Source organism: Typopeltis vanoorti, chromosome 13, assembly GCF_054136105.1.
Source record: "Typopeltis vanoorti isolate ZY-2024b chromosome 13, IOZ_Tvanoo_1.0, whole genome shotgun sequence".
Lineage (NCBI taxonomy): Eukaryota > Metazoa > Arthropoda > Arachnida > Uropygi > Thelyphonidae > Typopeltis > Typopeltis vanoorti.
In genome coordinates this window covers 78,104,856-78,130,546 of record NC_143561.1, presented here as the reverse complement: position 1 = coordinate 78,130,546, position 25,691 = coordinate 78,104,856, and the positions used below count along the sequence as shown (strand labels likewise).

Below are 25,691 nucleotides of genomic sequence, written 5' to 3'. Positions count from 1 at the left end.
TCACCACATACAAACCGCGTCAGAATTGCTTCATTAAAAACTCACTTTTACATCCATTTCACCAACATTTGTGACATTAACACCAACATAAATGACATTCACTATCACTTACAGTCATCAAGACTAGGGGATAGCAGACTTTTTTTAATGTCCAAGTTATTTAATAATTTTCTGATGTAGATGGATGTAGATGCTATTTGGATTTCTGTTCACTTCCAATGTTCAAATTACATACTACACAATTCCTTTCACCACAAAGTTTCACTTGTGTCTTTGTGAGGTCTGACATTGAATGGAGAATGGATAATTAGAATCTCTTGCTTTGGACCTCCTCTGGCTCAAGATTTCCTTGTTCTATTATTAATATTATAGTAATATTCATTTGCTGCACTTACCGTTCTCCAAAGTTTGATAACTACTCAGACCTCTTCACATTCCTCTCAACAAAGCTCAACCATCTGCAAACCAGCCATCCAAATAGTGAGGTCATCTTCCTAGGCAAACTCAGTGTCCATAATTAGGTGTCAAATAATAATAATAACTTTCTCCCCTTTTCCAACACTACCAACCAGGCTGGATGAAAGGTGGAAATCTCTGCAATGACCTTAGCACTTTTGCAAAACACCTTATCAATGACCTAACACAAATTGTTCATCTTCCTACATGAATTCCAGATAACCCTCTTCACTCACCCAATATTTTGGATCCCTTTTTAAATAGTCATCCTTCCAAATACATCATAGAGGTCACCATCCCTCTCAGCAACAGAGATCTCGTACAAGTCCCCTTTCTCAAAGAACATCCTCAAGCCTTCCTCTGGCACTACAAAGGTACCAAATGGGATAACCTCTGGAACTTCTCGTTCCCTGACTATAGCGTCAATTCATCTGACCCTAACACTTGTTCTGAATGAGTCATAGAAATTATTCTCACAAGCATAAAGACTTTCATTCCTTATTCTACCCAGAATTCCTGCCTGCTTTCCAAGCCTTGATTCAACAGTAAATACATCAGAGCAGTCAAAGAAAAAAATTCAGCTTACCATAGGTGGCTTGTATCTCCAGCTTCATAGCTTGCCGATACTAAAGCAAGCAAAAAATGCAAAACAGTCATCAGCAAATCTAAATCTGACTTCACAAAGTCCAACGGCAGTAAATTTACTTGTTGTCCAAATGGATGGCATGCTACCTTCTGGTCCCTTGCTAAGGCCACTGGATGCAACTCTGCAAACCTACACTTCCACCTCTCTCTCTCTCTCATCCTGATGGCACAACTGTTACTTCACCCAAAGATAAAGCTGATCTCTTAACATTACTATTCCTTAAATTGCTGCATTGATGACCAAGGGAAATTGTCTCTACTACCATACCAGAATCCAAGCACTGTATATGCCTCCTATAGTTTTTTGGCAATAAGACATCAGAAAATTACTAAATAACTTGGACATTAAAAAAAGTTTGCTAGTCCCAATGGCATCTCTCCATTTGTTCTCAAAAACTGTGTCCAGAGCTAATATCCATCCTGTATTGTCTCTATAATCTATTATACATAGCTTATCCCAATGTATGAAAACAATCACATGAGGAAGAACATGATGCCCCTGAGATCTTACAAGGCAAAGTGGAAATGGCACTGCGAGAAATGAAGAATGGAAAGGCCCCAGGAGGATGGAATTATGGTAGACTTCTCAAAACTGGGAGGAACCCTATCATCAAACAGCTGACTAAACTCTTTAATAAATGTCTAAAACAGAGAAAAATTCCAAAAAAATTGGAACAATTCACTTCTAATATTAATTTTTAAAAAGGGCAAAAGGAAGAAATTAAAAACTACAGATCTATAAGCCTATTCCCCACCACATATAAAGTTTTCACAAAAATTATAAATAATAGAATAAAATCTAAACTAGAGGGAATGCAATCCTGTGAACAAGCTGGATTTAGAAAGAATTACAATACTTTGGACCATATTCACACATTAAGACAGCTCATTGAAAAATCAATTGAATACAATAAACCCTTATGTCTGGCCTATATAGATTATGAAAAAGCATTTGATTCAGTTAAAACATCTGCAACACTAAATGCACTTGAAACCCAGGGAACTGAGGAACCATATATTGAAATAATAAAACATATTTACAATAATGCAACTTCTGTAATTAAATTATATAAAAACAGTGAAAAGTTCCCAATACAAAAAGGCATCCGGCAAGGCGACACCATATCTCCCAAATTATTTACAGCTGCACTAGAGGAAGTCTTTAGAAGCCTTGATTGGGAAACAAAAGGAATAAACATAAATGGAGAAAGGCTGCATCATTGAAATTTGCAGATGATATTGTCCTAATAGCAGATAAGCTTGAAGATCTGGAAGAAAGGCTCCAGAGTAATGAAGCCTCCAGAGTAATTGGATTAAAAATAAATAGAGAAAAAACAAAAATAATGATGAATAAATATATTAATCATAGAACTGTCAAAGTTGAAAACCATGAAATAGAACAAGTTACTTCATATGTATATTTGGGCCAATTGTTATCCTTTGAGGAGTGCCAAAGAATAGAGATTGAACGAAGAATTCACCTTGGATGGATGGCTTATGGAAAAATGAGAGACATATTCAGAAGTGATATCCCTATGAATCTAAAAAGGAAAGCTTTCGACCAGTGCATACTTCCTGTCCTAAATATGGAGGAGAAACATGGACTTTAACAGAAGCCCTAAACAAAAAGCTGAGAACAACACAACATCGTATGGAAAGAAGTACGCTAAAGATAACATTAAGAGATAGGAAGACAAATACCTGGATAAGATCTCAAACAGGTGTCATGGATATTGTAAAATACATTAAACAGGCTAAGTGGAGATGGGCTGGCCATATTGCCAGATGCAGTGATGGGAGATGGATTAGAAAAACAACAGAGTGGAGACCAATGGATGGAGCAAGACAAAGAGGAAGAATGAGAAGAAGGTGGAGGGATGAATTGGAACAAATTGCAGGAGTGAGATGAATGGGAGAGGCAGAAAACCGAGTGATCTGGAAAACCATGGGGGAGACCTTCGTCCAGCAGTGGACAGAACCAAAAGGTTGAAGAAGAAGGTACTTATCCCAATGTATGAAAACAATCACATATCCAGCCAATTCCAAAAAAGAAAGATAGATCTACGTCAAACTAGCAATCAATTGTCATCACTCAGATTCAAAATAATGGAGAAGGTCATCAAATAGCCAACTTCTCCACCACCTAGAGTCCAGCCCATGAATTAATCAGTGACCACAAGTATGGATTCCATCATTCAAGATTCACAGCTGACCTCTTAGCTTACGATCATCCACCACTGGACATGTACAACTGAAAGGTTTGGAGCAACTTGTGTTGTCACTCTTGAGATTTCCAAAGCTTTTGTTTACTTCTGGCATCGAGGACTACTAAACAAACTGCCATCCTTTGGTCTACCTGCGACCCTCTGTAACTGGGTTGCTAGCTTCCTCTTGGTCCACTGTGTGTCAAACATGACATGCAGAGAATGACACATAGCAATCAATAAAAAGTGCATATTGTGTGTTGTGACCAAAATAACGTCTGCAACTTGCACAGAGGTTTACTTAAGTAAAGAAGTTAATCTATTATTTCCTTGACAACCCCATCCACAAAAGATATATGCAATGTAAACTTATAGCACACAAACACCATAGGTTACCTTACTTATCTGACTTACCTTAGTAAGATAACCTGGGAATCCTCTCTAGAAACATGAATTTCTTTTAAAACTACTTTAGGTCTTCAATATGAAGTCTCAAACTGGATAATCAAATACATCTATATCTAAAACCAATCCAAACATACATCTGTAGGTTGGAAAGTGGAAATGTTATCCACTTGATCAACCAGGCCAGTTGAACATATAAATAAAATATATGTGAAAAGTGTTTCTACTTTTTATTTCTAAATTGATCATTAAACTTCTGGATTATAGACCATATAATAACACTAGCAAATGGCATACCTGAGCACAGTGACAAAGATCCACAATAGTAAGATGTTGAAATATTTTTAGGGCAACTTCTCTTGGCAATTGAACATCAAAAAATGGAATTCTGTTGATTTCATCCTGGTTAAAAGTAAAAGAAGTAAAATAAACCTATATAAACCAGTAATGTATATTTATCAAAAGGGAGGATAATATATATATATATATATATATCAGGGGCGAATATTCCGGGTGTGCTAGGTGTGCGGTGCTCATTCACGAAATATCAGCACCACGGATATTATATATTTGCATTTATTCCCATTAGACTCCCCCAATTGTTTGCAGACTTCGTGCAATTCCTAAAATTGAACACAATATACTAATGCTTCATTGTCCTCTGCTTGAGGGTAATAAAGCATTAGTGCTTCATGAAGAGGGCACTTTTCAACACGTTAACATTGCGTTACATTCACGTTAATAGCCTGGATGTGTTTTCAAAATGCATACACCTTTGTGCCTTTCAAAAAGATGTAAAGAGGGTGCAGTGGGTCAAATTCTTAGCATTTTAGTATTTTTAAACCGCTTAGAAAGCAAGGCTGGGAGAGCTAACATTTTTAGCTCACCCAGCAGTTGTGATTGGTTATTGTGTCAACCAATCCAACTGAATGTTGTCACTTGTCATGAGTTGAGCGCTTTCTGTATGTGATTGTGTATGGATATGTGATTGTTTTCATACATTGGGATAAGTACCTTCTTCTTTAACCTTTTGGTTCTGTCCACAAGCTGTTACACATGATTTCTGGAACTGAAAATTTGGAAGTGGATGTTAGGAGAAAAATGATAATTGTTTTTTTCTTTTGCTTGTGCAGTATAGCATTTGTTGAGGTTGCAAAGTTTTTTAACGGTATAGAGAAATTTTTATTTTAATCTTTGGAAACAACAGACAGTAAAAAAATATTTATTCCTGAATAAAAATGAATATTCTGTGTATTATAAGACGTTGTCGATCTACAACAAAATATCAGCATATGTGAGATTGATAAGACAGAACCGCTGATACTAAAAATTAAAAAAACTAATGAATGTAGGATTCCCGAAAGTGTGAATAATTCTGATAATGATCAGATGTTATGTATACTGAGTCTCAGTAAACAAAATAAAATTCTTGGAAAACAGAGCGAAATATATACAAACAAGAGAAATACACATAACATATGCAACAAATTTTACAAGATGATTTGCTGCTCCATCAAACCATATTTATTCCTGCAATACTCTCTCTCTGTCTCTTCATAGAGACAGAGAGAGTATTATGCCATCATAAATTCACTTATTCATGTTTAAATTTATAGGTTTGTCGCTTTGTCTGTCTTAAAATTTTATTACGCGTTGGCCTGTTTCGGCCCACGTGTTTTACTGCAGCAATAAAACACATGTTCCTGTTTTTGGTTCATCTTTTTCTGCTTTGTGAAAAATAATGTTCATTACTGTTGTGAACAGAGACCAGTTCATTTGTCCTCTGTCTAGTGAGTCACTGAGTGAATTGTAAATTCATCATCATCATCATCATCAAATTCCTGCCATGTACCCTCAAGGGGTGTACAGGATATCATAGTACTACATGAAAAAAAATTTACATCATGACTAACTTCCTATCTACAATTTTCCTCCAAATCAGTCTGTTACTTGTCAAGACTCCAACATTATCAGATCTTATATTTCCATCGTCTAAGGCACTTTGTACCGTATCAATCCACCTATATCTTGGTCGTCTTCTGGGTCGTTTTCCTGCCAACCTGGCAGAGAACACTTGTTTTGCTAATCTTTCTTCGCCCATTCTGTTTAAGTTACCATACCACCTGAGATTAGCTCTGCTAACGCATTCCTGGATGCTGACAATGTCAAGTTCTTTCCTAATATCCTCGTTTTTAATATGATATTTCCATTGATGCCATCTGTTCATGCCTCTAATCTTTCACAGGACTCTCATATCTGCGGTCTCTAGTCTTTGGGCAAGTGTTTTACTTCTGACCCAGCTCTCAGATCCATAAGTTAAAACTGGTTTGAACACTGTCTTGTATACAGCTAATTTAGTGTTCCGACTAATTTCTCTCGGGGTGCTTAAGGGTCAAAGCTGTATAACTGAGAGGAGACCTCCACATAGCCTTTAAAGGAATGCGGAGAACCGACCAGGGCTTCTGACCTAATGTCCAATCCTCACCTTCTCGTGGTGCACCCTGTTGGGTATCTACTTTGATACTGAACGAACGAGGATGGGCTGGCAATTTGGGATTTAGCCGACCAAATTGTATTCTTATTGGTTAAACCAAAATAAAAAATGATGGTACAACATGACAAAATTTCATGCCGGCTGGGGCGTCGCCCGGTTAAACAAGGCCCCCGTTGTTTTCGCCAGGGAACCAGGGCGAACAGCGAAAAGTCAGCTACTGGAACAAATCTGAAAACAAACCCCAACTCAACATCACCAGAGTTAAAGATCGGTACTATCAACGTAAGAAGCCTGAATGGCAAAGAAATGGAGCTAGCTGAGGAATTAGATAAGTACCAGATCGACATAATAGGGGTGACTGAAACAAAAAAGACCAAAACTGGTGAGATTTTTCTGAGCAATAAATACAAAATGTTATATTCAGGCAATAACAATCAAGGAAAAGAAGGAGTAGCCATAGTATTCAACACAAAATACGAGGCTAATCTTCTTGAATGGCAGTCAGTCTCAAGTAGAGTAATGTGGACAAATATGAGAATGGGGAACTGGACAATGAGACTTATTTGTGCCTATGGACCCACAGAAGGTTCTACTAAGGTAGAAGTGGAGGAATTTTTTGAGGCTTTAGAAAAAGCAACTGACACAATGAAAAAGGAAAAGTTGGTCCTTGTTGGGGATCTAAATAGTAGAGTAGGAAATGATTGTGAGACATACAAAAATATTTTGGGAAAATTTGGAGAAAAGAGCAAAGCTAATAATAATGGCAAATATCTGTTGGATTTCTGCTCAGGACATGGACTGGTTATTACTAACACCATGTTCCAACATAAAAATGTGCACAAATTCACATGGAGAGAAGAGGCTAGGAATAAGAAAAGTCTCATTGACTATGTTATTGTTGATAGTGATGTTTTCTCCCTGGTGCAGGACACCAGAGTGTACAGAGGATTTGAAATTGGAAGTGATCACTATTTAGTCTTGAGCAGGATAAAATTGAATTTCATATTGAAAAGAATAACATGTAAGAAAGTTTTAAAGCGAATAAAAGTTGAGCAGCTCTCAGATGTAAACTGTAGACTAAAATACAGAAATATTATTGAAAAGAAAATGAAAGAGTTTGAGAACAGGAATCAAACCTTGGAGATTCAGTGGCAAACTCTGAAGGAAACACTGATTGATTCTGCCAGAGAGGCATGTGGTGAGGTTGTGTGCAAAGATAAAAAAATCAGAACTCCCTGGTGGACACAGGAAGTTAAAGAGGCAGTGAAGGAAAAGAAGAAAGCATACCAAAAGTTCCTGTCAAATAAGTCAGCTTGTGCTCTTAGAGAATATAGAGACAAATGCAAGAATGCTAAACACTGTGTAAAACTAGCTAAACAAAAGTCATGGGAGGACTTTGGCAAGAATATAGAAAATAAATATCAAGAAGGTGGCAAAATATTCTGGAGGTTGTTGAAGAAACTTAGGAATGGAGGAAAGAGTGCTGTAAAAGGAATTAGAGATGATAAAGGTGAAATGAAAACAGGAGAAAAAGATATCCTTGAAGTATGGAGTAATTACTTTGAAAAACTGCTAAATGAAACAAGCAGTGATGACAGCACAGTGATAAAAAACACTGACCAGGCATGCAGTCAGGAATACATATCCATACTTGAAGTAGAAAAAGCCATCAAAGGCTTGAAATGTGGAAAGGCAGCAGGAGTAGATGATATTCGACCAGAAATGCTCAAGTATGGTGGTATAAGAGTCTTACAGTGGCTGCACTGCATAGTTCAGAAAGCCTGGACAGAGGGACGAATTCCCGATGATTGGAGTAGAGCTCTCATAGTACCCATATATAAAAAGGGAAATAAAACTGAATGTGAGAATTACAGAGGTATTTCCCTACTGAGTGTTCCTGGCAAGATCTATGCAAGTATACTTGAGAAACGGTTGAGAAGAATTGTGGAAGAAAAGCTTGGTGAAGAACAAGCTGGATTCAGGCCAAATAGAGGCTGTCAGGATCAGATCTTCACTTTACGACAAATAGTCGAGAAAGCATGGGAATATAACAAAGATCTGTATTTAAGTTTTGTCGATTTGGAAAAGGCATATGACAAGGTGCCAAGAGAGAAGCTATTCAATACGCTGCAGTTATATGGTGTCAATGGGGCATTATATCAAGCAATACTTAGTCTTTATTTGAGTTGTGAGTCAGCAGTTAGAATTGAAGGAAGTACAGGAAGATGGTTTAATGTTAAATCTGGTGTGAGACAAGGATGTACATTATCCCCTCTGTTATTCATTATCTATATGGATCACATTATGAAGGAATGTGGTATTAAACCTGATATCAGAATTGGAAATGTTAATGTCAGCTCTTTGCTTTATGCAGACGATGTTATACTTCTAAATAAATCCGTTACAAGTCTGCAAGATTCTCTGACTAAATTGAATAGCTGTTGTAATAGATATGGTATGAAGGTCAGCAATAAAAAGACAAAGACAATGAAAATAGGCAGAATCATTGAAAATGTCAACTGTGTTGTGAATGGAGAACCTGTGGAACAAGTAAAACATTTCAGCTACTTAGGCACAATTTTTACTGAAGATGGTAAACTAAATATAGAAATAGACAACAGAATCAGCAAAGCTGGTATCGTGGGAAGTCAATTGAATAAATTCATATGGAATAAGAAAGAAATTAGTCGGGACACTAAATTAGCTGTATACAAGACTGTGTTCAAACCAATTTTAACTTATGGATCTGAGAGCTGGGTCAGAAGTAAAACACTTGACCAAAGACTAGAGACCGCAGATATGAGAGTCCTGAGAAAGATTAGAGGCGTGAACAGATGGCATCAATGGCAATATCATATTAAAAATGAGGATATTAGGAAAGAACTTGACATTGTCAGCATCCAGGAATGTGTTAGCAGAGCTAATCTCAGATGGTATGGTCACTTAAATAGAATGGGAGAGGAAAGATTAGCAAAACAAGTGTTCTCTGCCAGGTTGGCAGGAAAACGACCCAGAGGAAGACCAAGATATAGGTGGATTGATACGGTACAAAGTGCCTTAGACGATAGAAATATAAGATCTGATAATGTTGGAGTCTTGACAAGTAACAGACTGATTTGGAGGAAAATTGTAGATAGGAAGTTAGTAATGATGTAATTTTTTCATGTAGTACTGTCATATCCTGTACACCCCTTGAGGGTACATGGCAGGAATTTGATGATGATGATGATGACGATGATGACTAATTTCTCTCTTATTCCATATGAATTTATTCAATTGACTTCCCACCATACTAGCTTTGCTGATTCTGTTATCTATTTCTATATTTAATTTACCATCTTCACTAAAAATCGTGCCTAAGTAGCTGAAATGTTTTACTTGTTCCACAGGTTCTCCATTCACAACACAGTTGACATTTTCAATGATTCTGCCTATTTTCATTGTCTTTGTCTTTTTATTGCTGACCTTCATACCATATCTATTACAACATCTATTCAATTTAGTCAGAGAATCTTGCAGACTTGTAACGGATTTATTTAGAAATATAACATCGTTCGCATAAAGCAAAGAGCTGGCATTAACATCTCCAATTTTGATATCATGTTTAATACCACTTTTCATCATAATGTGATCCATATAGATACTGAATAACAGAGGGGATAATGTGCATCCTTGTCTCACTCCAGATTTAACATTAAACCATCTTCCTGTACCTCCTTCAATTCTAACTCAACTGACTTACAACTCAAATAAAGACTAAGTATTGCTTGATATAATGCTCTATTGACACCATATAACCGTAGCGTTTTGAAGAGCTTCTCTCTTGGCACCTTGTCATATGCCTTTTCCAAATCGACAAAACTTAAATACAGATCTTTGTTATATTCCAATGCTTTTTCGAATATTTATCGTAAAGTGAAGATCTGATCCTGACAGCCTCTATTTGGCCTGCATCCAGCTTGTTCTTCACTAAACTTTTCTTCCGCTATTCTTCTCAACCGTTTCTCAAGTATACTTGCGTAGATCTTGCCAGGAACACTCAGTAGGGAAATACCTCTGTAATTCTCACATTCAGTTTTATTTCCCTTTTTATATATGGGTACTATGAGAGAGCTTTACTCCAATCATCGGGAATTCGTCCCTCTGCCCAGGCTTTCTGAACTATGCAGTGCACCCACTCTATGACTCTTATACCACCATACTTCAGTATTTCTGGTTGAATATCATCTACTCCTGCTCCCTTTCCACATTTCAAGCCTTTGATGGCTTTTTCTACTTCAAGTATGGATATGTATTCCTGACTGCATGCCTGGTCAGTGTTTTTTAACACTGTGCTGTCATCACTGCTTGTTTCATTTAGCAGTTTTTCAAAGTAATTACTCCATACTTCAAGGATATCTCCCATTTTCATGTCACCTTTATCATCTCTAACTCCTTTTACAGCACTCTTTCCTCCATTCCTAAGCTTCTTCAACAACTTCCAGAATACTTTGCCACCTTCTTGATATTTATTTTCTATATTCTTGCCAAAGTCCTCCCATGACTTTTGCTTAGCTAGTTTTACACAGTGTTTAGCATTCTTACATTTGTCTCTGTATTCTCTAAGAGCACAAGCTGACTTATTTGCCAGGAACTTTTGATATGCTTTCTTCTTTTCCTTCACTGCCTCTTTAACTTCCTGTGTCCACCATGGAATTCTAATTTTTCTATCCTTGCAGACAACTTCACGACATGCTTCTCTAGCTGAATCAATCAGGGCTTTTTTCAAGGCTTGCCACTGAATCTCCAAAGTTTGATTCCTTCAAACTCTTTCATTTTTTCTTCAATAATCTTTGTGTATTTTAGTCTACAGTTCACATCTGAGAGATGCTCAACTTTGATTCGCTTTAAAACTTTCTTACATGTTATTCTTTTCAATATGAAATTCAATTTTATCCTGCTGAAGACTAAATAGTGATCACTTCCAATTTCAAATCCTCTGTACACTCTGGTGTCCTGCACCAGGGAGAAAACATCACTATCAATAATAACATAGTCAATGAGACTTTTCTTATTCCTTGCCTCTTCTCTCCATGTGAATTTGTGCACATTTTTATGTTGGAACATGGTGCTAGTAATAACCAGTCCATGTCCTGAGCAGAAATCCAACAGATATTTGCCATTATTATTAGCTTAGCTCTTTTCTCCAAATTTTCCCAAAATATTTTTGTATGTCTGACAATCATTTCCTACTCTGCTATTTAGATCCCCAACAAGGACCAACTTTTCCTTCTTCATTGTGTCAGTTGCTTTTTCTAAAGCCTCAAAAAATTCCTCCACTTCTACCTTTGTAGAACTTTCTGTGGGACCATAGGCACAAATAAGTCTCATTGTCCAGTTCCCCATTCTCATATTTGCCCACATTACTCTACTTGAGAATGACTGCCATTCAAGATTAGCCTCGTAATTTGTGTTGAATACTATGGCTAATCCTTCTTTTCCTTGATTGTCGTTGCCTGAATATAACATTTTGTATTTATTACTCAGAAAGATCTCACCAGTTTTTATCTTTTTTGTTTCAGTCACCCCTATTATGTCGATCTGGTACTTATCTATTTCCTCAGCTAGCTCCATTTCTTTGCCATTCAGGCTTCTTATGTTGATAGTACCGATCTTTAACTCTGGTGATGTTGAGTTGGGATGTGTTTTCAGATTTGTTCCAGTAGCTGACTTTTCGCTGTTTGCCCTGGTTCCCTGGCAAAAACAACAGGGGCCTTGTTTAACCGGGCGACGCCCCAGCCAGCATGAAATTTTGTCATGTTGTACCATCATTTTGTATTTTGGTTTAACCAATAAGAATACAACTTGGTCAGCTAAATCCCAAATTGCCAGCCCATCCTCGTTCATTCAGTATCCAAGTAGATACCCAACAGGGTGCACCACAAGAAGGTGAGGATTGGACATTAGGTCAGAAGCCCTGGTCGGTTCTCTGCATTCCTTTAAAGGCTATGTGGAGGTCTCCTCTCAGTTATACAGCTTTGACCCTTAAGCACCCCATTGTAAATTTATAGTGAAACAAATTTAAACAGAAAAAATGCATTTTTAAAAGGTAAGTGTATGTAATTTAATACTATTTTACTTGTTAGTTTTATGATTTAAGTATTTGTTAAATAATTTAATTTAGGATTTTGGGATTAATTAATTAGTTGATTTTTTGATTTTTAATAAAATATGCCAGTCAATTTTTTTTATATATGAAATTTTGCTAAAAACTTAATTCTGAATACTTTTTTTTCCAAGAATTAAAGATCATTAAAACTGATTTAAAATGAAAAGAATGCATTTATAGTTTACATCAACAAATAATTACATCAAAAAATGCTAAAAGACGTTTATTGATGTAATTATATGTCTCCAAGCTTTGTCCCCCCCCCCCCCAGAAAATTTTCTGCAGACACACGTCGATGCATACGGTCAAATTTATGTGAAATTTGTAGTGTGGGTTGCATAACCCACACGACACTACACTCAACTGAAATGGGCATGTGATGCCACTGATATATATATATATAGATAGATATATCTGGGATGGGGGGGGGGTGTAAATATGCCAAGTGTGCTATAGTAGTGCACATCCATGGAATATCAATATCACCAATATTATATATTTGCATTTATTCCCGTTTAAGATTTCCCTAATTGTTTCCTAGCTTCATGTGATTCCTAAAATTAAACACAATATACTAATGCTTCATAAGGAGGACACTTTTCAACGTATAAGCACTGTGTCACATTCGTGTTAATAGCCTGGATGTGCATTCAAAATACATACACCTTTTAGCCCTTTAATCAGACATACAGATGGCACAGTGGGTCAAATTCATAGCATTCCAGTGGTTTTAAAACCACCAAGAAGGGGAGGCAGGCTTAGCGCTGAAACAACAGCACTGAGAAATCAGTGGCTATTGATGTGTTATTGTGTCACTCGATCCAACTGAGTGTTGTCATTTGTCATAAGCTGCTGTTTTGTTTTCTGAGTTTAATCTGATTTTCATGCGTGAAGTGTGAAATGACATGGTAGGCAAGTTTTTATATATAATATAGACAAGTTTTTATACATAATATAGACAAATTTTTAATATAAATTTTCCATAAATTAATTTTTTTGGCCATATTTACAATGGAAAACAATGTTAATGGTCTAATGAATGTCCCATTTTCTGTCAGAAGTTTTGCGGATTGTATGATTGTAACTGAAAGAGGCAAGCCTCCTCTTCAAAATTTACTGAGCAAGCACAAAGATGCAAAAACTGAGCACACGATATACAGTAGAATGGTTAACTGGATGCAAAGTATGGTCTAGCATTTTTTGTTGGCCTTGTTATTATTCTTCAGAGAGAAAGGCATTTGAAATAAGCATGGATATTCCAACCTTAATCATTTAACAGCAGCAGCGCAAAAACATGAGCGCACCCAATCACATGTTCAGTCATTTTTAAATCTTAAGAAGTCAAGAAAACAAAGAATTACCCTAATTTTGAGGGAAACTTGTGCCATAGTATTATAAATATTTCCATGTAAACACAAGGAAAAGTATTATTTATTATAGGTATTATTTATTAAGTATAATAAATAAGTATTATTTATTATTAAATATCATAGGATTTATTATTAGAAAAATTTCCATGTTTCTCCTCTAAGTAAATTTATTTTTATTAAATGGCTATTTAGCTATTTTTGTTTAGGAGTATCCTTTTTTTTATAACGTCATTGGCTTTTTACTCAATTTTTAGAGCATTATTAATGTTTTAAAGATAGATATATGAAGAATAATTCAGACATACCTTTGTAAGATGTTGCTAGTTGTCTTCTTACTCAGCAGCATCCGATGTAAGGCCATATGTCGCATATGGCCTTAAAAGATTGCAGTTCATTGTAGTTGGTGGAGTGAGTGGCGGAGACAGAGTTGTAGAGTAGGTACCCTCCCTCGAAAGACTCCCTCGAGGTGTCGCATAATAATAATAATAATAAAAGAAAGTTTCACAAAGCAATTTTCAATATAGCGTCTGTCATAACATTATTTATCTTATATAGTGCCCTCAAAAGCATATATCGAGCGGTCCAGTAAAATATGGTCAATAGTTTGAGAGTGATAACTGCAGTCACAAGCAGGAGAGTCGGTCCATTTCCATTTATGTAGATGGTATTCATGACCAGTTCTAATGCAGTTTAAGGTTGTCCAAAGATGACGTGGTAGTCCAAATCCAGGTAGATGTAGGTTTCAGTCAAATTGAAAGATTCACTTATTAATTCCTTTGCTGTCCCCCAAAATAGGATTTCTTGATTTTAGTCTTCTTGTAGGAGGATTTTGTCTTCGGGGATAGGTAGGTTAACATCGTTGATTAAATTTGTCCATAATTTAGCAAGAGCTGCTTTTCTGCATAAGTTAGAAGATGAAGTGTTACTGATGACAGGGAGCCAATAATTTGGTGCAGATCTCATAGTTCCTGTTATTATTCTCACTGTTTGATCAAGTTGAATGTCCACCTTAGCAATATGAACACTTCTGTTAGACCAGGCAACCAACTTCTGAATTATGTTATTACGAGTTCTTATTTTCTGAGCTACTTGCACTAGGTGCTCTTTGAAGGTGAGTGTTCTATCTAGGGTAATACCTAAATATTTAGGTGTACTATTAAAGTTCAGTAAATGTATCTCTGAAGAAGACAGTAGGTTTGAAATTAGCCTGATGGTTATTAAGATGGAAGGTAGACACTTCAGTTTTTGATAGGTTTGGGTTTAGATGCGACTATTTCAAATATGAGTCCAGAATTTCTAAATCATTTGTAATTATTTTTTCAGCTTCATTAAACCTAGTGCTATATGTGATACTGCAAGGTCATCTGCATAATCAAATTTTCTTAAACTGATTTGAGGGAGATCATAAATATATAAATTAAACAACAATGGAGATAGTACAGAGCCTTGAGGAAGTCCATTATTAAGCCTTGCATGGTCGACTTTTTGAATTACTTGCAAATACCTGTATCCATCTGTTATTAAGCAACATGCAAACTTATTGTTCCATAAGTTGGTAAGTCTTCTACAGGGAATCATCTTCAGAAATTTAAATAGCAGGCCCTTTCTCCATACTGTGTCATTTGCTGATGTTAAGTCAATGAACACAGCAATAGATTTCAGATGACTCTCAAAACCATTCTCAATTATTGATGTAAGAGCCAGTACTTGTTCACAAGATCCTCCTCCTGGTCTGAAGCCTGCTTGCTCAGTAAGTATTAGGTTGTTTATGATGGGAGATATTCTGTTGTATATAATATTTTCCATAAGTTTAAAAGTAACACTCATAAGAGCTAGATCCTAATGATGGATCTTTGCCTGGATTTAGGATGGGTATTATTTTCATTCTTCTAAAGAGTGAGGGAAGATTGCCTAAAACCAAGATGTTATTATATAGGTTAGTTAAATATTTTATGACACTGTTGCCACAATTTTTAAAAATCTGGAAAATGCAATCTTGTCCAGCAGCTTTGCCAGTATTTTTAAGTATTTTGTTAGCCTCATTTATTATTATTATTATGTGACACCTCCAGGGAGTCCAAGGACTCATTGAGGGAGAGCACCTACTCTACAGCTCTCTGTCTCCACCACTCAAATCCACCAACCCCAACTACCACCAACCAACCACCACCACTAGCATTTTCACAGATAATCTCAAACATCCATGCCCACGGCAGGATTCGAACCCACAGCCTTTTGACTGGAAAGCAGGTATGCTAACCACTCGGCCAACCAGGTGGCATTTATCTCTTCAATGATAAACAGTCTGGAAAGGGTAGGGTTTGATTTTAGGATGTCTTCAATTTCAACAGTTGTGTGTTGATGTCTTTTACAGACTGGTGATCATAAGGATGTCTAAAAGTTGCAATTATGTTTTGCCTTCTCTTTGACATCAACAGATTGCTGTCTCTTGGATGCTGTTGCATTAGGATCCAACCTCTGCAACAAGGACGGACCATGCTCATCTACTTGAATGTGCAAAATTGATTTTTCAACTGTCTCAATCCATTTCTTTCTCCTTGCATTATTATCCAAGGAGTGCATGAGATCCTTAGCTACTGTCTGATCTTCTTTTCTATAAATTAGTGATGGAGGTTGTTGCTATCACTATTCCAACCCAAAATATATTCTTTCCTGTAAGTTCTAGGGATAATTCTCTTTGCAGCTCCTTTAATTACTCCTGTAAATCTGCTGTAATTGTTAAGTATAAGTTTTATCCACCTAATATTGGCAGCTATTTGTTCAGCAAAGTTCTTCCAGATTGCCTTATTGAAGTTCCATCTAGGATTTGGAACAGACAATGTAAGTGGTATGTGAATTCCTAGAGAATATAACATTGGTCTGTGCTGACTACTTGGGGAGGGGGCCAAGAATTTTTCTATTTATGCTGAGAGTTTAATGATGACGAATCTTGCTTACAAAGCAAACATCTGGAGTGTATCCTCTATGATATCTAGCTGAAAAAAGGTAGAGGTATCTTTAGCATCATATATTAAGTTAAGGTCCTAGTCTTCCATACATTCCACCAGCTTTTCACTGTTACTATCATTTTCATTATAATTCCATAAATTGTGATGGCTATTGAAATCTTCCAGTATCACACATGGATGTTGTAGATTGGTTAGAAGGGGGATCAAGCCAAGTGGCATTCAGGGTTTATAGATGTTCGTGACTATGGTGTCAGCTATTTTGGATAGTTGCTGAGAATATGCTACTGTTATTATTCGTTATCATGAGTTTACATCTCTCAATATCTTCTTTTACATAGGATGCAAGTCCATATTTAGGAAGGTTAACTGAAGCAATTAATATGAATCCTTGAATTTTTCCTCAGGACTGCAACTGTTCAGCATTGTGCATTTCTTGAATAGCTAGAATGTCCACTGAGCGGGTTGATAGCATTTTAGATAAAAATTCACTTTTTGCTCTACTCAAGCTTTCAATACTGAGTTGGCATATCTGAAGAGAGCGTCCGATTTGTCTGATAGAATGAAATAAATCCAACAATTAATTGTATCGGACCAATTAAGATAAGTGCTGATGCACTATGCACTCTTAAAACTTTCACGCATCAATAAAAATGCAATCATATGGTCAACTTGATGTGAATTTTGTAACATGGATTGCATAAGGCACATGACAGCATGCCCAACCGAAATGGGCATACAATGCCACTGATATATGCGCACATGCACACACACAAATATATATAAAAATGTATATATCCATTATTACACAGTGTGCCTAAGGTAATTTTACAACTTTCAATGTTGGAAAATACATTTCTCCAACATATTTTATATTAGCTGCATCTTGATGTATGATATGTCACTGTTAATAGCAATAACAAGTTTTGTCTAATCATGGAAAGTGCTGTCACCAAAAGCACTTTGGCAGTATAAATTAAAACGACTGTGTTTCCTAGTGAGAATTACATGACCATTCTAACTACAATATGATCCACTGTCTGCACTATATGATTCACCATTTACATTACCAATAGTGTAGTTCCAATCAATTATTGGAACTACACTATTTCCTACTGCAGTACTGCACTGTCCACACTATACCATTTCCTACTGTGGTAGAAAATGGTATAGTGCAGACAGTGTTAATTGTTTTTTTGTGTATTAAGTGTGTAGGTTCTCCAGCCATTTTGTTTATTCATAATGCAGGACAAAAAAAAAAAACAAATTACCAGGATATTAAACCTTGCTACATCTGTATGAGACCATCTACTTCCTTCCAACTGAAAAAATCCCTTATAAATATTTCTTTCGTTATGACAAAAATCAAACCCAAGTCTTTTCCAATCAAGTGGCTTGTGTCCTGTCATTCTTTCAACTATGCTATGATGGCTTTTATGAGTGAGAGTGAGTTTCTAGAACAAAATTCCATTCATGCACAGCAAAATTTTGGCACATAATATAAGGAACCCTGGTAATACCAACAACACAGAAATTCTGATATGACAGGGTGTGATATCAGGAACACAATGAAAAGTGGTTGGCTAATTTTAAATTAAAAAACAAATTTTAAAAAAAAGCTACTCAAGTGAGGACATGCTATGTTCATCTGAAAAATTAACACAACATGAGCTGTGAACTTATAATTTCAAAAAAGACGATGTGGAATGCATTGAAAAGGTATTTAAACTTCAAACCTTATAAAGTGTATAGGGTCATTTCTGTTTACATAAATTACTGCTTGACATCATTATTTATGTCAGATAGAAATTGGTGAAAATTTTCTGGAACAGAATGTAAGGAAAGTAAAAGTCCCATGAACAAAAAACATACAAAGACACTTCAAAGGTTGTTTTTGTGTGTGTGTGTGTGTGTGTGTGTGTGTGTGTGTGTGTGTGTGTGTGTGTGTGTGTGTGTGTGTGTGTGTGTGTGTTGGGGGGGGGAATTTACCATATCTTCACTCTTGACTATATATTATTTTCATTCTTCTAAAGAGTGAGGGAAGATTGCCTAAAACCAAGATGTTATTATATAGGTTAGTTAAATATTTTATGACACTGTTGCCACAATTTTTAAAAATCTGGAAAATGCAATCTTGTCCAGCAGCTTTGCCAGTATTTTTAAGTATTTTGTTAGCCTCATTTATTATTATTATTATTATGTGACACCTCCAGGGAGTCCAAGGACTCATTGAGGGAGAGCACCTACTCTACAGCTCTCTGTCTCCACCACTCAAATCCACCAACGCCAACTACCACCAACCAACCAACCAACCACCACCACTAGCATTTTCACAGATAATCTCAAACATCCATGCCCACGGCAGGATTCGAACCCACAGCCTTTTGACTGGAAAGCAGGTATGCTAACCACTCGGCCAACCAGGTGGCATTTATCTCTTCAATGATAAACAGTCTGGAAAGGGTAGGGTTTGATTTTAGGATGTCTTCAATTTCAACAGTTTCATCCCCCCCTCTCATATTTTTCTTCTTCTTCCGGAGGAAAATATGAGAGGGGGGGATGAAAAGTTCTGATAAACACCCAGAACAAAAATTATATTAAAGCAACTGATATAATCACAAGAAAGAACATATCTTAAAACCCTTTAATCACCATGCTTCTTTAAATTATAATAATTTGTTCATTTTCTTTTAGGATATATAAGAAAACATGTCAAAGGTTTGGAAGAAATTTGATGACATGGAGATGCAGACCATCAAGTTTTTCGTGCTGCAAGAAAAGTCTGTAACTGAGTTTCACCAAACTTTGTGTGAGACTTTAGGGGACTGTGCCCCAGTATATCCAACAGTTGCCAGGTGGGTGGCCAAGTTTAAAACTGAGCATCCTTAGACAACAGATGCCCCCAGGTCAAGAAGATCTTCCACAGTGATCACACCTGAAAACATCGATGCAATGCATGCCATGATGCGTGATGATAGATGAAATAGATGAATACCAGTTAAAAAAACATTGCAGAGACTCTGGGGGATATCCAGGTAATGAGTTGGGGTCATTATCCACCAACATCTGAACATGCAGAAGCTTAGAGCAAAGTGGGTCCCCAAATGTTTGAATGCTGACCAAAAGAGAGAGAACGTGTGCTGTCATCTCAAGGAATTTGGGGTCATTTTGAGAAAATAGGTGCTAATTTTTTGGCTCATATTGTGACTTTTGATGAAACATGTTTCATCACTATAACCCAGAGACCAAACAACAGTCAATGGAGTAGAGACACCTCCATTGACTGTTGTACCTCAAACTTGACTATTGTATCCAAGTAAAAATTGACTAAGTTTTAAAAGAGGTATACCATGAGTAGACATATTCGATACAAAATTAATAATGGAAATAACTCACGTACAAAGATTATTTAATAGTATAATTTTCGCCTGTGTGTCAACCTACACTTCTCAGTTTATAGAAAGAAGACTCATACAGGCAATTACATCCATGCGGAATCTCATCACCATCCCAGTCAAAAGGCAGGAACTATTAAAACATTGGTTCATCGGGCCCACTCCTTTTGTTCTTCAGACGATCTTTTACAGAAAGAACTACAATATATAACTTATTCCTTTCTATCTAATGGTTATAAAAATTGCTTCATTAAAAGAACTTTGAGTAGTTTTAATATGTCTTCCTCTTCAAACACAGAAGAAATAACACGCATTACTATCCCTTATGTACAAGGCATCAGTGAACGTATAGCAAAAGTTTTAAAACCACTGAATATTTTTGTTGCCTTTCGACCGTTTAGAAAAATCTCCACCTTTCTCACTTCTCCTAAGGACAAGCTTCCACATCTTAATCATCCAGGCGTCTACCAGGTTCCGTGCTCTTGTGGATTATCTTATTTCGGACAAACGGGAAGATCTGCCTCTATTCGGCTAGAAGAACACCAATCTTATATTGAATACTTTAAACCTGAAAAGTCTGGACTTGCAGAACATGCCATCTTCACTAGACACAGAGTTCATTGGAGAAAGGCAAGAGTTCTTCACAAAAGTCAGTTTCTCGTGGAACACCTTTATAAAGAAACATGTGAAACTCTACTTCATTCTCCTAACTTAAACAGATCTGACAGCTTACATCTATCCCCTTTATGGGAGATAGTACTTTACAAATTAGCTAATCTTTCCTAACTTTTTATTGTATTGATTTTTTATTTTTATTTTTTAGGAAAGTTATTGACCTTTTTAGTTATCTTACACCAGCTACTTAGGTGGTGCTTTTTGGAATTGTCAGTTATTGTTTAATTTGAGCTTAATGTACTGAAGATGCCCGTGACACACAGGCGAAAATTATACTATTAAATAATCTTTGTACGTGAGTTTTTTCCATTATTAATTTGTATTAAAAATTGACCGTTATACCCAAGTACCTCAAAAAGGATGAAACTGCTACAGTAGCAGTTTATTTGATAGCTCTGAAGAAATTGAAGGAGGTACTGAAGAAAAAAATGCCACGGGAAACTGAGCAGAGGCGTCTCGCTTTTGCAGGACAACACACCTGCTCACAAAACCCAATGGACAATACACAACTTGGGCTTTTAATGTCTGCCTGATCTATCCTCATTCCCCAATTCAGTGGTGGAATCCAACTGTGGTTCAGATAAGAATAGATCAAATTCTGATGCCTATAAGTGGTGTCATATATCATAAATGTTTTTAATGATGTCTCACATGTTGCTGAAAAATAGCAACAATAATAATTAAATGATAAAAAAAGGAGAAACACATAAACAGGAACAAGAAAATGTTAAACAGATTAATGAAGAATAGAAGAAGTAATAACGAACCATTTTTTTTTTAATAAATCAAGATAGAAATCTTGCAACTACTGGAAGAGACTGTAAGAAAATTTGTTAACATTATTTTAGAGATCTCTTAAACAAAGATGAATGCAGCAATGAAATAAAGTGGAATGAATACAGAGGTGAGAGAGAGAGAGAGAGAGATAACTGGAATATAGGTCTGTCAGAGGTTGAATGAATGTGTGACATCTTTAGATTGATCTGGAGAAAGAAAGTGATACCTGATGATTGGACTACAGGGATTACAGTCTCAATATATAAAAGGAGACTCGATAAGGGAGTGTAGCAACTATAGAGGAATAACATTATCGTGCTAATGCAAGACAATTTATGAAAGGATAATGGCAATAAGAAAAGAGGATAAAATAGATGCTGGAAGTTTTTTCACTTGGCTTTGCTACCAATTATATATTTAGTTTAATCCTTTATCCAGGTGTAAGCAAATAAAGTTTGCACCTGAAGTATTTTTAGGACTAGGGCAACACGTGGTAAAGGTAGTATCAGTTCTGATCACTTGCCTTAGTATCCTATAATGCAAAGCACATATCCTTATGGGTATGTATAATGCTATGCATTATGGAAAGGGTCACTACCTAGACCGGTTTCAACCTTTATTGAGGTGTTTTTAAGCAAAGACCACTCTAAAAATTAGGCGGTCTCCAAGACCACTCCCCTATGAGTGACCGTCCAACTCAGCAGTGGCCCCACTCAGAGACAGGCAAAAACTTACCCCCAAGCAGAGCCTCTCACATCTCAGGGAAAGCAACCACTTTTGCACAAAGGCACATCAGTGGGAGCCAGATCCAGAGGTGGAAGTAATACAGAAGTCATATCACCATATACCAGTTGCCAAAAGGTGTCAACATCTTATTATTAAAATTCTCTGGATTAGAGATAGTCGATGGAAATTTTTTCACTTGGCTATGCTACCAATTATATATTTGGTTTAATACTTTATCCAAGTGTAAGTAAACAAAGTCAGAACTTATACTGCCTTTACCACGAGTTGCCCCAGTCCTGAAAATAATTTAGGTGCAAACTTTTTTTGCTTACACTTGGATAAAGGATTAAACCAAACATATAATTGGTAGCATAGCCAAGTGAAAAAATTTCCATCAACTATCTCTAATCCAGAGAATTTTAATAATAAGGTGTTGACACCTTTTGGCAACTAGTATATGGTGATATGACTTCTGTGTTAGTTCCATCTCTGTATCACCACCACCTCTGGGTCTGGCTTCCACTGATGTGCCTTTGCACAGAAGTGGCTACTTTCCCTGAGATGTGAGAGGCTTTGCTTGGGGGTAGGTTTCTGCCTGTCTCTGAGTGGAACCACTGCTGAGATTATGGCTCTGCTTGGTGGTGGGGTGAGCCTGTCACTGAGTTGACGGTCACTCGTAGGAAGTGGTCTGGGAGACCGCCTAATTTATAGAGCGGTCTTTACTTAAACGGCACCTCAATAAAGGTTGAAACCGGTCTGGGTTTTGACCTTTATTGAGCATAATGCATAGCATTATACATACCCATAAGGATATATGCTTTGCATTATGGGATACTAAGGCAAGTGATCAGAACTTGTACCACCTTTACCACGTGTTGCCCCAGTTCTGAAAATACTTCAGGCAAACTTTGTTTGCCTTACACTTGGATAAAGGATTAAACCAAATATATAGTTGGTAGGATAAAATAGAGGAAAATCTAAAGAATTTCTATTAACATTTTATCCACTTCCCTTCCAGCTCAAACAATACCTGCAGTGACAAAACATAAATACTATGGCTATGCGAGTCCAGTTCAAATCTTAATCCTACTAAGCAATGCTGGCTTTGACCAGTATAAATGAGGAGGAACAAAAAATGAGAAATACAGGAAAAGGTAGTGCAAGTGTCATATATACTCAGTAAGGATATATATGATTATCAGAGAGATATCCTGCAATAATAAAGGCAAAATGTTATCCAATAAAATACTGAGCAAATTTACTTGCATTTTTTGACAACGTGACGAGTTTGTTAGTTAAGGGCGAATTGTATACAGTGATATTCTTGGACTTTACAAAGGTGTTCGATAGATTACCAATGAAAAGATAGGTTAAAATTTGCAGAGGATGAGAATAAATAGCATATTGGTAAGATGAATTGGCTCTCTGAACGATACCAGCAAGTTGTATATGATGGAGGGTAACCAATGCTGTGCCCTAGGGTTCTGTTCTTGGGCCTCTGCTGTTTAACTTGTTTGTAATGATATACTTCTCAGGGGCTCACAGTGGTGAGTACAGGCATTACAAACCCGAGATACCTGATCTTACTTCCTACAATATACACTTGGTATATCATATCTGTAGACTGGTCTTCTACTCTTCTTTCCTCTACGCTCTCTTACTTCTTACTCCCCTCCCCCCACCAGTGCTATTAGAACAATTTGAGGGCAAGGGGACGACGCTTTCCTCTCAGATTGTAGCTTCCACTAGCTACTAAAAAAAGGCAAGCCTAGCTGCCTTAAGGTAATCCCCCCCCCAACTAGGATACCTATCATCATGCCAGCAACTTGACACAGGGAAACACATGTTGCTTTCAAGTCTCAACAAAATCCAAACTGGACAGAAAACATGGGAAAAGACTGCAAACTGGAAAAGGTTAAGAAACTTTGGAAAAAGATAAAAATGGCGAAATATGCTACATGGAACATTAAAAGCACAGAACATAAAAAAGAAGAATTAGATAAAATTTTAAATGATGAAAATATAGAAACATAATAATAATAATAAATGATATATCATGTTGACTGACTGGAGATCTTGAGTTTTTTGCTGATGATGCAGAGTTAGAGAGAATTATAAGTAGCAGTGCTGATATTAATCCATTCAGAAAGATTTGAATCGACTTGACTTGGTCAAAGGAGTGTGGTTGTAATTTTAATATTAATAAGTACAAGGTGTTGCATTTTGGAATGTAAAAATATAAAACTGTACTATATTGACAGTGTGCTGCACTGCAAGAAGTGGATGAGATTCAAGATTTGGAAGTGATGGTTGACAATAGACTGAAAGTTTAGAGGGCATATTGCAAGTACTACGATGTGCAAAGACTGCACATCGTAGTGCTGCTATCATACAAAGTATTCTAACATATAGGGATATGGAGGTGGTTGTGCCACTGTATTAAGCATTGATCAGACCACACTTGGACTATTATGCTCAGATTTGGCCACCTGGTTTTCAATGTGATGTGGAAAAATTGGAGAAGGTCCAGAAAAGAGTGAAAGACAATATCAAGACTCTGGAATGTGATCTATGGAGAGAGGTTCAAGAAATATGGATTGCAAAGTTTGGTGGATAGAAGAAAAACAAGTGATATGATAAAGATGTTTAAGTTAGTGAAGAGATTTTACTGGATTATTATTATTATTGTGACATCTCCAGAGAGTCCAAGACTCATCGAGGGATGGCCTATGCTACTCACACCTATGCTACAACTCTCCGTCTCTGCCAACTGCAACTATCTTCATCATCTACACCAACGCCATCTACCACCACTAGTATTGTCACAGACAATTAGAAACATCCATGCCCAGAGCGGTATTCGAAAACCTGCAGTCTTTTGGATGGAGAGCTGATACACTAACCACTCGGCCAACTGGCCAGATCAATCCAGAGAAGATTATAAAAAGAGAAGGTGAGAGGGGGAAGACCCAGAGGCCATATCTGGAAGATGTGTATGGGTGTGGTGAAGATGGTTGTGAAGAGCAGATTTTATGCATGGAGAACTGTCAGTGAATGGATGCATTACTGGAATATGTTGTTACTGAAGGAAGTGTTAAGGATTTTATGATTCGGCATAATACATATGTTGTCAGTTGAATGAACTTCCCACAATGAGTCTGCTGACTTCATGAAGGGTGTAATAATAAATAATAATAATAGTAAAGAAATATTTTGGTTATATTCTTACACAAGCATATTTATATACAGTAATACACAAGGTCATGTAATACATGAGTCATCTGACAACATTATTAGACGACACCTCCAGGGAGTCCAAAAACTCATCGAGGGAGAGTGTGCCAAAAGTATCAAACGATTGATACCCTTATAACTACTGACTGCGCTCAAACTTGCTTAACTTTTTGCATGAGCCATTAGTAGCAGAGAC

The 25,691-nt window shown here is 36.7% G+C and overlaps 1 protein-coding gene across 2 annotated transcripts in view; it reads right to left on the bottom strand.

The window, feature by feature from the left end:
* The window catches only part of LOC150100304 (F-box/WD repeat-containing protein 8-like), a 223,815-nt gene that overhangs the window by 196,628 nt on the left and 1,496 nt on the right, over window positions 1–25,691 (bottom strand). For both annotated transcript variants that reach the window (XR_016549296.1, XM_090403239.1), the window contains exon 2: window positions 4,008–4,112. Coding sequence is in view for 1 of the 2 variants with exons in the window: in XM_090403239.1 (XP_090259365.1) it covers window positions 4,008–4,112 (105 nt within the window). In the remaining variant the exon portion in view is untranslated. The remainder of the gene's footprint in view (window positions 1–4,007; window positions 4,113–25,691) is intronic.